Source organism: Ranitomeya variabilis, chromosome 3, assembly GCF_051348905.1.
Source record: "Ranitomeya variabilis isolate aRanVar5 chromosome 3, aRanVar5.hap1, whole genome shotgun sequence".
Lineage (NCBI taxonomy): Eukaryota > Metazoa > Chordata > Amphibia > Anura > Dendrobatidae > Ranitomeya > Ranitomeya variabilis.
Window position 1 is genome coordinate 275,321,454 of NC_135234.1, and position 13,156 is coordinate 275,334,609.

Sequence of the window (13,156 nt, forward strand, 5' to 3'; positions counted from 1 at the left end):
ATGACCCCACCGCACAGCCCCGCAGACCCCCTTGCCCCGCCCACACATCCCAGCGCCAGCCGCAGACCCACTGCGCAGCCCCCCCCCCACCGCATGTAGATCCCGGCACCGGCCGCACATTCCAGCACAGCAGACCGCCCCGCCCCCAGCACAGCCCCGCAGTCTGACCCCAGCACCGCCCACAGCCCAGTCACTCTTGATGAGTGACCGCTGACTGTGGAGGCTGGGGGGTTACACCTGTTGCTGACATCACGTCAATTTCCAGAGTTTGGAAATTGACGTGACGTCGGCGGAAATTAGCGGCGGCTGCAGCCTGGGGGTCACGTGACCCAGACTCAGCCGCCGGCATAGCCCCGCTCACAGGCGAAAACGGCAATATAAGGTATTTGCAAAATTCATTAGGGGCCCCGGGGGGATACATTGGGGGGTTAATTGAAAGTAGTGGACAACCCCTGTATAGTCTGCTCAAAGATCAGCACAAAGTAAGACTTTATTGTAAACTTTACATGTACAATGGTGACTACACCATTTCAGATTTGGCAGGGGCTCGGGGTGTAACTGCTCATTAAATAGCACATACAATAAATAGCACATACAAGACTTCGCATTACAGCAACTTCCTGCTACAGATCTAGATCGCCTGCTGCTATGGCACATCATAAAAGGTTCTTTTTAACAAAAGAAACAAACACGTACCGGCCTCTAAGGACAAAAAATCATACAATTCTGACAAGATTTGGAGAGTAATTTCCTTTTGCTTGGCTTTGCAAAACTAGAAAGAATGGAGAATAAATAGAATAAAGAATTAGCTTTAATAAATAGGAAACAAAAACAATGGGGAATTTAAATTCTCAAATGAAGAACATTAACCCCTTAGTGACAGAGCCAATTTGGTACTTAATGACCGAGCCAATTTTTACAATTCTGACCAGTCACTTTAAGAGGTTATAACTCTGGAACGCTTTATCGGATCCCGCTGATTCTGAGATTGTTGTTTTGTGACATATTGTACTTCAAGTTAGTGGTAACATTTCTTCGATATTACTTGCGATTATTTATGAAAAAAACGGAAATATGGCGAAAATTTTTAAAATTTTGCAATTTTCAAACTTTGTATTTTTATGCCCTTAAATCAGAGAGATATGTCACAAAAAATAGTTAATAAATAACATTTCCCACATGTCTACTTTACATCAGCACAATTTTGGAAACAAAATTTTTTTTGTTAGGGAGTTATAAGGGTTAAAAGTTGACCAGGAATTTCTCATTTTTACAACACCATGTTTTTTTTAGGGACCACATCACCTTGGAAGTCATTTTGAGGGGTCTATATGATAGAAAATACCCAAGTGTGACACCATTCTAAAAACTGCACCCCTCAAGCTGCTCAAAACCACATTCAAGAAGTTTATTAACCCTTTACGTACTTCACAGGAACTGAGACAATGTGGAAGAAAAAAATGAACATTTAACTTTTTTTTGCAAACATTTTACTTCAGAACCATTTTTTTTAATTTTCACAAGTGTAAAAACAGAAATTTAACCACAAATTTTGTTGTGCAATTTCTCCTGAGTACGCCGATACCCCAAATGTGGAGGTAAACCACTGTTTGGGCGCACCGCAGAGCTTGGAAGTGATGGAGCACCGTTTGACTTTTTCAATGTAGAATTGGCTGGAATTGAGATCGGACGCCATGTCACGTTTGGAGAGCCCCTGTTGTGCCTAAACAGTGGAAACCCCCAAGTGCTTCACAGAAGTTTATAACGTAGAGCCGTGAAAATAAAAAAAAAATCGCATTTTTTCTACAAAAATGATCTTTTGCCCCCAAATTTTTATTTTCACAAGGGTAACAGGAGAAATTAGACCACAAAAGTTGTTGTGCAATTTGTCCTGAGTACGTCGATACCCCATATGTGGGGGTAAACCACTGCTTGGGCGCACCGCAGAGCTTGGAAGAGAAGGAGTGTCGTTTTACTTATTCAATGTAGAATTGGCTGGAATTGAGATCGGACGCCATGTCACGTTTGGAGAGCCCCTGTTGTGCCTAAACAGTGGAAACCCCCCACAAATGACACCATTTTGGAAACTAGACCCCTTAAGGAACTTATCTAGATGTGTGGTGAGCACTTTAAACCCCCAGGTGCTTCACAGAAGTTTATAATGCAGAGTCGTGAAAATAAAAAATATTTATTTTTTTTTTAACAAAAAAGATTTTTTAGCCCCCAAGTTTTTATTTTCACAAGGGTAACAAGAGACATTGGACCCCAAAAGTTATTGTCCAATTTGTCCTGAGTATGCTGGTACCCCATATGTGGGGTTAAACCACTGTTTGGGTGCATGGCTGAGCTTGGAAGGGAAGGAGCGCCGTTTTGGAATGCAGACTTTGATAGAATTGTCTGCGGGCGTTATGTTGCGTTTGCAGACCCCTAATGTACCTAAACAGTAGAAACCCCCAACAAGTGACCCCATTTTGTAAAATAGACCCCCCAAGGAACTTATCTAGATATATGGTGAGAACTTTGAATGCCCAAGTGCTTCACAGAAGTTTATAATGCAGAGTAGTGAAAATAAAAAATATATTTTTTTCCCACAAAAAAGATATTTTAGCCCCCAAACTTTTATTTTCACAAGGGTAACAAGAGAAATTGGACGCCAATATTTGTTCTCCAATTTGTCCTGAGTATGCTGGTACCCCATATGTGGGGGTAAACCACTGTTTGGGCACACGGCAGAGCTCGGAAGAGAAGGAGCGCCATTTTGGAATTCAGACTTTGATAGAATTGTCTGTGGGTGTTATGTTGCGTTTGCAGAGCCCCTGATGTACCTAAACAGTAGAAACCCCCCACAAGTGACCAAATTTTGGAAACTAGACCCCCTAAGGAACTTATCTAGATATGTGGTGAGAACTTTGAATGCTCAAGTGCTTCACAGAAGTTTATAATGCAGAGTAGTGGAAATAAAAAAATATTTTTTTTTCCCACAAAAAAGATTTTTAGCCCCCAAGTTTTTATTTTCACAAGAGTAACAGGAGAAATTGGACCCCAAAAGTTGTCCAATTTATCCCGAGTACGCTGATGCCCCATATGTGGGGGTAAACCACTGTTTGGGCGCACGGCAGATTTCAGAAGGGAGGGAGCACCATTTGACTTTTTTAGCGTAAAATTGGCTGTCGTGTTTGGAGACCCCCTGATGTACCTAAACAGTGGAAACCCCCCAATTCTAACTCCAACCCTAACTCCAACACACCCCTAACCCTAATCTCCACACGATCCATAATCCTAATCACAACCCTAACGATAATCACAACCTTAACCCCAACCCTAACCATAACCCTAATCAAAACCCTAAATCCAACACACCCCTAACCCTAATCTCAACCCTAACCTCAAACCTAACCTTAATCACAATACACCCCTAACCCTAAACCCAACCCTAACCCTAATCCCAACCCTAATCCCAAACGTAACCCTAATCCCAAACGTAACCCTAATCCCAACCCTAATCCCAAACGTAACCCTAATACCAACCCTAATCCTAATCCCAACTCTAACCCTAACTTTAGCCCCAACCCTAACCATAACTTTAGCCCCAACCCTAACCCTAATTTTAGCCCCAACCCTAGCCCTAATCCTAACTTTAGCCCCAACCCTAACCCTAAATTTAACCCTAACCCTAGCCCTAACTTTAGCCCCAACCCTAACCCTAAGGCTACTTTCACACTTGCGTCGTGTGGTATCCGTCGCAATCCGTCGTTTTGGACAAAAAACGGATCCTGCAAATGTGCCCACAGGATGCCTTTTTTGCCCATAGACTTGTATTACCGACGGATGGCCACACGTCGCGTCCATCGTGCACTGGATCCGTTGTGTTTTGGCGGACCGTCGTCACAAAAAAAGTTCAATGTAACCTTTTTTTTTTTTTTTTGTACGTCGCGTCCGCCATTTCCACGCATGCATGGCCGTAACTCTGCCCCCTCCTCCCCAGGACATAGACTGGGCAGCGGATGCGTTGAAAAACTGCATCCGCTGCCCACGTTGTGCACAATTTTCACAACGTGCGTCGGTACGTCGGGCCAACGCATTGCGACCGCCCCGAACCGACGCAAGTGTGAAAGAAGCCTAAGGCTACTTTCACACTAGCGTCGTACTCGGCCCATCGCAGTGTGTCGGGCCGACGTACCGACGCTTGCGTTGTAAGCGCCGCACAACGGGTGCAGCGGATGCTGTTTTTTCAACACATCCGCTGCCCCATTGTGAGGTGCGGGGGCGGAGTTCCGGCAGCCGAGACCCCAAAGATCTTCCGGGTGCCGGGCGGCAGGCGCACTGCGCCCGCCATTTGTTCCCGGAAAAAAGATGGCGGCGCCCATCGGGAGCCACGAGGAGCACCGGGGGAGATAGGCGAGTATTGGGGGGCTATTGGGGGCCATCGGGGACACTATTTCTCTGTCCTCCGATGTGCGATCACATCGGAGGACAGAGAAATTAAATGGCAAATCGCGTTTTTTTTGTTGTTGTTGCGACCGCAGGTAAACGGTTAATTACCGGCGATCGCAACTCGGGGGTCAGTAAAAACCCCCCGAATCATGTTCTCTGGGGTCTCGGCTACCCTCGACAACCGAGACCCCAGAGAAAATCCGACTCTGGGGGGCGCTATTCACTTTTTCCACAGTGGTTTAAGTACCCTTAGCGGCCGCCGTTAAAAGGCGTATCGGTGGTCGTTAAGGGGTTAACAATAGACATAAGGTTTAGGCTATGTGCACACAATGCATTTTTGCTGTGCTTTTTCCATGCGGAAATGGGCCAAAAACGCAATGGAATCCTTATGCAAGGTAATTCAATGACAATCCTGAAGTTCTCTGCACATGATCAGTAAATTTCCTTTGAGTATTTGCAGTGTGTTTTTTTCTGCAGCATGTCAATTCTTTTTACATTTCTGGACCCATTGACTTCAATTGAGTCAGTCAAATCCGCAGCAAAAACGCAGGTATAAAAAGGTTTGTGGCTTTGCTGAGTTTTTGTTTTGCGTTTTATCGGCTTGCTATGGTATTTCCCACATTGTCACATTTGTGACAGAGTGTAAAGCACCGACACGGTGGTTCTTGTCGGCAATAACGCTACTGCCAGTAAGACAGTCGGTCACAGTGCTGCAGGATCATGCTGGCAGATGTCAGCGTGATCCCGCAGCTGTGACTGTGACCTGCTGGTGTGGGCTGATGAGACTACTGCTCCCATCGGGCTACGTCTGCTGTCACTGATAACAGTGACAGCAGGTGCCGCTGATGAGAGATGTAGTATCATCTGCTGACGCCTGTGCTCACAGTTAAAGGGAACCTGTCACCCCGTTTTTTCCGTATGAGATAAAAATACTGTTAAATAGGGCCTGAGCTGTGCATTACAATAATGTATTTTGTGGACCCCGATTCCCCACCTATGCTGCCGAAATACGTTACCAAAGTAGCCGGTTTCGCCTGTCAATCAGGCTGGTCTGGTCAGATGGGCGTGGTGTCTTCCCCCAGATGCGAACTCGGCTTCAGGAAAATGGCCGCCGCGATCTCCATCTGCGCACGCGCGGCATCCCACGGCCATTTTCCTGAAGCCCCGGGCAGCAGAGCGCTCCATCTGCGCACGCGCGGCCACAGGAAGATGGCCGCCCCCACCGATCACCAGGGGAATAGCGCAGATCGCGCTCTTTTCCCTCCCCTGTGCAGTGGATTCTGGACTTGGGCATGCGCAAACCACTACGCCACCAACGGAAAAATAAGCAAGATCTGGGGGAAGACACCACGCCCATCTGACCAGACCAGCCTGATTGACAGGCGAAAACGGCTACTTTGGTAACGTATTTCGGCAGCATAGGTGGGGAATCGGGGTCCACAAAATACACTATTGTAATGCACAGCTCAGGCCCTATTTAACAGTATTTTTCTCTCATACGGAAAAAACGGGGTGACAGGTTCCCTTTAAAAGAAAAAAAAAAAAAGTAAAATTACATACACATTCAAATTTAAAAAAAAAAACACTCACCTTAACGCCCAATCCCCAACACCCTCGTCTCCTGGAAATAATGTAAAATAATAAACCAACATATACTCACCTCTCCATCGTAGTCCAGGTAATCCGAGTGTCCCACGGCGATCTCACGTGTAGAACAGTAACATTGGGAGATGTGACCGCTCTACCCGGCCACCGGCAATACACTGACAGGAGGTAATCGCTCCCACAGTGTATCACTGAGCAGCTTTGAGAATTCACCGGAGTTCATCAGCTCCGGTGCTCTCACTTACGGCACCGCTGCGTGAGAACTTTCCCATGCAGCAATGCTGTAATGGAGATCACCGGAGTTGATCAGCTGATGAACTCTGCTGAACTCTCACGGCAGATCAGTGATACACTGCGGGAGCGATTACCTCCTGTCAGTGTATCGCTGGCTGTCTTTGAGATCAGTCACATCACTGATGCGACGACTCTCAAAGTGATCAGGATCGTCGTGGGACATGATGGATTATCTTCTCATGTGAGGAATATTGTGGTTTATTATTTTATTTTTGTTGCAAGAGACATTGGCTTCGGTGGATTAGGCATTCGGTGAGTTTGGTTTAATTAAGATTATTAAAGGAGTCTGTCATTATTTTAAATAAAGGACTTTATTCTGTGTGTCTGTGCTTTTATATAATATCACTATGGGGTTACTAATGGATAGGTGTCTAATAGACGCTTCTCCATTACTAGCCTATGGGCTTGATGTCACATGACCGTACAAAGGTGACATACACCCCACAAATATGGACCCCACTTGCCACCACTACAGGGCAAGTGGGAAGAGAGAGGCTAACTGCCAGAATTGGCGCATCTTATAGATGCGCCTTTTCTGGGGCGCTGAGAGCTGATGTTTTCAGTCTGGCAAGGGCCAATATCCATGCCATGCTGTCTGCTTAGCCTTTGCTGGTTAGATTTTATTGGGGGACTGTCAATTTTTTTCTGGGGTCCCCCTGTAAACTATCCAGTAAAGGCTGAGCAAGCAGCTGTGAGCTGATATTAATAGCCTGGGAACCTTTATGGCAATTTGCTGCTTCCCAGAATATTAACATCAGTCCTCAGCTTTCCCTCTGCTGGTTATTAAAATTACGCAGGAGACCAATTTTTTTTTTCCATTTTTTCTTTAAAATTAACAGTTGCTGTCTGGTTACAGTCTATGTACGTTAGTTCTGTTAACGATCCTACATAGGCTGGTGACAATGTGTGTGTTTATGTGTACTTATCGGCTTAGTAACGAGGGTATTGGGTTGAAACCTTTTCATTACTATGCCTACAAGCTAGGTGTCAATGCCAGCTGCTGAAACCAAGCCCTACTACTGCATCAGCATGAAAAAGGTGGTATTGAAACAAGAAATTACATCACAAAACTTTTTTTAAATATCTTTATTTAGCTCAAAAAAGCATTCATGGCTGTACAAAAACACATGCAAAAGGCATACAAAAAATGTGGCAAAAACGTGCGTTTTTTTTCTGTAGCGTTTTTCCCATCAAGAGATGCAGAAACCTTGCAGAAACGTCTGCAAGCAAATACTCAACGTGTGCACATAGCCTTAAAATCTGGCACTGACAGACATTGATAGATGATGGATTATAAAGTATTTTGGATTACTGGACAGCTATGAAAAATTAACATGTTAAACTTTGCAAGGAAAATAGTTTTTTTGTAACCCATTTTTATTTTTTTACTCTGTCCTCTGCTGCTGGTTTTGTGTCCCAGACTGATCACTACTACTTTATAATACAGATCTATATTAGATTTTGTATTGTACAGAGATTTCGTCATTACCCTGTGTTTCCACGTAACTGTATAGTCATGCAAAAATAGTGTTAAGATAATGGCACAAAAGGGGCAAATTTCATATATTGGGGCGCAACTTCAGCCAAAAATGGTGCCAAATAACGTTTCATCTAGTTTTAAACCTATAAGTGTGTTTAAAACAAAATAAATAGGATTTGCTTTCATGGGAAGTGGGCTTGGCTTAAAAAGAGAAGTAAAGTACCGTAATTTGGTGTACAATAAAGCTAAATGATGGGTGTCAAGTTTCAACTTCTATTAAATAGCTAAGGAAAAATAAAGTTGTTCCTTCACGGATAATAGCTGCTTGTGAAAAAAGACGACAACACCCTAATGCCATTTACATAGCAGAAACCACCAGTACACAAAACACTGGCATAAAGTATGGGTATTAGAATTTATTGTGAATGCATCACTGTTACACAGGCTATACTTGGACAGGCAATAATTTGCAAAGATGTGCAGATAGATACAAATTACATACGTTCTCATAGAAACTAAATAAAGAAGAAATCCATAAAATAATACAGTTACCAGATCTTTTTTGCCTTCGCAATCAGCAGGAAGAAGTTTTGCTGCAAAACAAAATATATAAGGATTAATGTCTATTAGATGCCATCTATGTACGGTAGGTACGGTAGGTGTTCTCTTGCTGAATCTGTTGAAAATAGATGTCAACGGATGACGCATTAATGGCTCTATTGCGCATTGACACCAATTAAAAAAAAAAAAAAAAATAGATCAGTTTGTGAATAATGGACTAAAAAAAGGTGTCAGCATAGCTTTTTTCCTAATGAATTTCTGCAGAATCCCTTCTAACGGCTCATTGCTGGACATGTGAACATAGCCTCACACCAAGAAACCTTATGTTTCCTCCCTTCTAGACTGTCAATTAGATCTTTGCATTAATGGCTAGGATAAACATCGAAACAAAGGGGGCTGTTAAAGGTTTAGAATTTGTATGCAAATTTTGGTTAAGATTCTGTGCTAACATCCACATAAAAACTACAAACTTTCTACATATCTTACATGTGAATTTTTCCACATGCAATAGAAGAAATTTTGCAAGTAGTGATGAGCGAACGTGCTCGGGTAAGGCTTCTTTCACACTTCCGTCGGCAGTGTCCTGTCCTAATGCTTCGGGAAGACGTGCCGACGGATGCTGATAAAATAGTGATACAACGGATGCAACGCATCCAGTGTTATGAGGGATGCGTCGGTTGAGCTTTCCCGGTGTAGATATGGGACTTGGTATTCCAGGGACAAGAGAAAGAAAAAAAGAGAAAAAGAGAAAGAGAGAGGAAAAGAGAAAAAGAGAGAGAAAGAGAGAAAGAAAGAAAGAGAAAGAGCGAAAGAGAGAGAGAGCGAAAGAGGGAGTGAGAGATAGAGATAGAGAGAGAGTGACTTTTTCCCGAACTTGAAAATCCCTCCGGGCATGCTTAGAGGTAAAAACGTGATACGTCGCTGGATTCCTGTGTGTGACGGTCAGCGATGGATCCTGCGTCCATAGGCTTCCATTATAGCTGACGGACAGCGCAGGACCCGTCGCTGACCGATTTTCCAACATGCAGAAAAAAACGTTCCTCTGAACATTTTCTCTCCACGACAGACCGCTATTTTCCGACTGATCCAGTGCACGACGGATGAAACGGATGGCCGTCCGTCACAATCTGTCGTTAATACAAGTCTATAGGAAAAAACAGGATCCTGCAGAAAAATTTGCAGGATCCTGTTTTTTCAAAACTCAACAGATTTCGATGTGAGACAAAAGACGGTAGTGTGAAAGAGACCTAAGGTGTTATTCAAGTATCTTGGGTGTGCTTGAATATGAGGAGCGAGCCCACGCAGCTGCATGTCTGGCGGCTGTTAGACAGCCACAACACCTGTTGTTCAGCAATCCCTGCATGTGTTGCAGCTGTCTAACAGCCACCAGACATGCAGCTGCGTGGGCTCGCTCATCATATTCAAGCACACCCAAAATACTCGGATAACACCTTACACAAGCTTTACTTGCGCTTTACTTTCTCATACATATTTTCTCCTACCCTAACAATTGTCCCCGGAGAAGGCCCTGGAAGGCGGACATGCCAAACACTATACAGCCGGGTCACATCACATCCTCAACATTCAACAATGTCTATGTCATATGCAGGAAGAATGTATATTGCAATCACCGTATTATACAGCACTGTGTACTTACAATTGCTCATTTTGCCTCTCTTCCATTAGGTCTATGACATCATGTGATTAAAGAAAAAAAAAGGAGAGGAAGGATGCGGGGTGGGGGGGACAAGCGCACATAGGGGGATCTTGAAAAGTACAGATGAGAAGGGAGTTATGGGGGTGGTTGCCTGCAAGGGTCCTGGCTAATGACTGCCCATGGATATTACCGCCGCTGCAGTCCAGTCAGCAGAGGACGGCGAACCCTTTTGCATATCGAGTAGTAGAAAAAGTAGATTGACGTTTCAGAGTGGACCGCGCTGCTGTATGAAGGAAGCTGGTCGAGAGTGGAATAGCAATTTCCTAGTTTACTTTTAAGCGTTTTGTGCTCTCATAAACCCCCCCCCCAAAAAAAAAAAAAAACACACTACATAGCACATTTATGTCGTAACTATATTTTTTTGTCCAAATATTAGTCTTTTTACAATGTTAACCAGTTGATCACACCCAGGTGGGAGGTTCCCCTTTAAGTGTTGGGTGTTTTTTTTCCCTCAGTACTTAAACACTTTCCCTGTCATACTAATTATGCTAAGTAGTTTGATTTTGAAAAAAGCTTGGTACGAGAATGAAACTCGTACAAATAAAAACTATGAAGTTGCTACTGTACTGTGGAAAGGCATCCTTCACACAGCAGCGTGGAATACTCTGGAATGCAAAATCTCCTTTTTCGCTAACCACGTAATTAAAGGGAACCTGTCAGCAGAAAAACGCTACTAACCTGCAGATATTATGCTTATTTGCAGGTTAGTAAGAGTTATTATGCTGCCTGATGCCTGCAAGTAGCCTAACATTGCAGGGAGAAAATGAGCTTTATTCTCCTAGCAGTGTTCCCGCCTCAGTCACTGGGAGAGGGCAGTACTGGTTAAGTCTCAGAGAAGTCATTTTTATACAGGCAGACAGGGCACCTGGATTTGGTAGCGTATGGCTTCGGGGTGCGGTTTACAAAACAAAAGGAACAGAACTTACATTTTATTTTTAAGCCAGAACAAAAGACAGTATTAATAAAAAATAAATAAACAAAAGATCTTACAAATGGGACAAAACAATACTGCATATACAATTACATAAACTATACAGGATTAACAAAGAAACTTACTACCCTGATCGCAGAGCTGATCAGGCATAGTGCTGAGCACTTTGATTGAAAAACAACCAGTGACATCAGTAATGTGTGTATGTATATATATATATATATATATATACGCCCACCATTCCTAGGAGTAAGCAGCACTGAACATGAGCTCCTGAATTTCCATCAATTTATACCTTGTAATGAGGCAACTGTAAGACAAAACCTGGAAAAACTCAACTCCGTGGAACATAAAAGTGATCTGGACCGAACTGGACCTTAAATTTTATGAAAAAAGGAAGAATTGGAGGATTTAAAGGACAAAACAAGAATCCCCTGGAGGAAGCAGACTGGAAACAGCTGGCATCATACATCTGACCTCCTGATACCTGGACCTATAAAAGGTAGGAGAATTCCTTAACTACAACACAACCTATAGACTTGTTACAAATTAATCTTCTTAGAAATAAGGATTATAATTAACATAACTACAAAATGGAAAACACAAATTTGGAACAAGTAAAAGAACAAAGCCCAGAGCCAGAGACACAGGAATGCTTGGGGTCAGATCTAGAGATAATACAGGGGCAGTGGGGCAATAAATCCAAGAAGGACTATATTAGAGAGAATCCAGAGACTCTCTACGCAGATTTCACAAAGGAAGAACCAAAAAGAAAAACCAATGTATTATTCTATACAGACCACCTCTCAGCCTGGCACACTGCCCTGTGCAATATATATAAACATGTATCTAAATCCAACACCAATAATGCCCAGCGGATGAAAATTACCAGCCAAGCCGATGACAACACCAATGTGCTCACCATAAGCCTGTACAACAATGGCACAGTCATGGTGCAGGGGACGGAGGAGATTCTGCAGCAATTTGAAAAGTGTTTTTCTGATATCAAAGAGCAGGCACAAACCTTTAAAGGACTACAAGCCCCAGCAGCTACCTCTAATGCTACCTCTAATGCTCACATAGAGATTCCCAGACAGAGCTGCCTATCCCCCGACACTTCACACCTCTCGCAGGATAACATCAGAGACTTCTTATCTCAATTAGAAAGAGACTTGGTCCAACTGAAATTAGAATGTGAAAGAAACGCACAAGGGAATGCAAATTACCAAGCAACAAATGACACAGCCCTACAGAAAATAAGGGAAGAAATGTGTGAACTGAAATGTCAACACCAGGCAGCTCTACAGGAAATGGGGGAACTGAAAAAAGACAATGATGAACTCAGAAAGGAGATTGCAGAATTAAAAGCCCATAGCCCTGGGCATCTGAACCCGCAGGGGGCAATGGAAACCAGCCAGAGAGCAGACAACATGGCCACCACTGAACAGAATGTAGGGACACCTACTAGCAATAAAATAATAACCAACAATACGACTGATCCTGAAACCAGAGAGATGGAAGAGAGAAGAGAACCAGCCACCAGCATCACAGACCCCCGACAGCAGCACCGTAGCCCACCCAAGACATCACAAAGTCCTGACATTGTCCTAATAATGGACTCAAATGGGAAGTACCTAAATACACAACGGCTATTCCCAGGAAAACAGGTCCGTACAATCCGCTGTGCGAATATTGAACAGGTGGCAGAGGTCATCAGTAAACCACGGTTTACCAACCCAAAGCATATTATTATACACACGGGTACAAACAATCTGCCAGACCAGCACCAGCAGATCGCAGAACAACTGATCAACCTGGCAAAGATGGCACAACAAAAATTCCCGGACAGTAAAATCATTCTGTCATCGCTGCTCCCAAGAAAGGACACACCCAGGCAAACCACCCAAACCATCAATACAGAACTGACTGAAAGGATCAAGACTGTGCCAAACGTGACCCTGGCACCACACCTCTCCATAAACAGCAGTCACCTGCACGATAATAAACATCTCAACAAACAAGGGGTCAGCCTCCTGGCCAAAGAGCTGAAGGACATTGTGCTAAACAGAGACCCCAGGGCTGGATCCAACAGTGGCCATAATCACACTGAAAGACCCCCGAGAACGAAAGAGCA

General features: G+C 43.8%; 1 protein-coding gene across 4 annotated transcripts in view; it reads right to left on the reverse strand.

The window, feature by feature from the left end:
• The window catches only part of LEMD2 (LEM domain nuclear envelope protein 2), a 75,252-nt gene that overhangs the window by 27,534 nt on the left and 34,562 nt on the right, over positions 1-13,156 (reverse strand). For 3 of the 4 annotated variants that reach the window (XR_013223813.1, XM_077295494.1, XM_077295493.1), the window contains 2 exons: positions 8,366-8,406; positions 697-772 (listed from right to left, as the gene is read on the reverse strand). The exons of the other annotated variant lie outside the window; for it this stretch is intronic. Coding sequence is in view for 2 of the 3 variants with exons in the window: in XM_077295494.1 (XP_077151609.1) it covers positions 697-772; positions 8,366-8,406 (117 nt within the window). In the remaining variant the exon portion in view is untranslated. The remainder of the gene's footprint in view (positions 1-696; positions 773-8,365; positions 8,407-13,156) is intronic. 4 annotated transcript variants of the gene reach the window in all.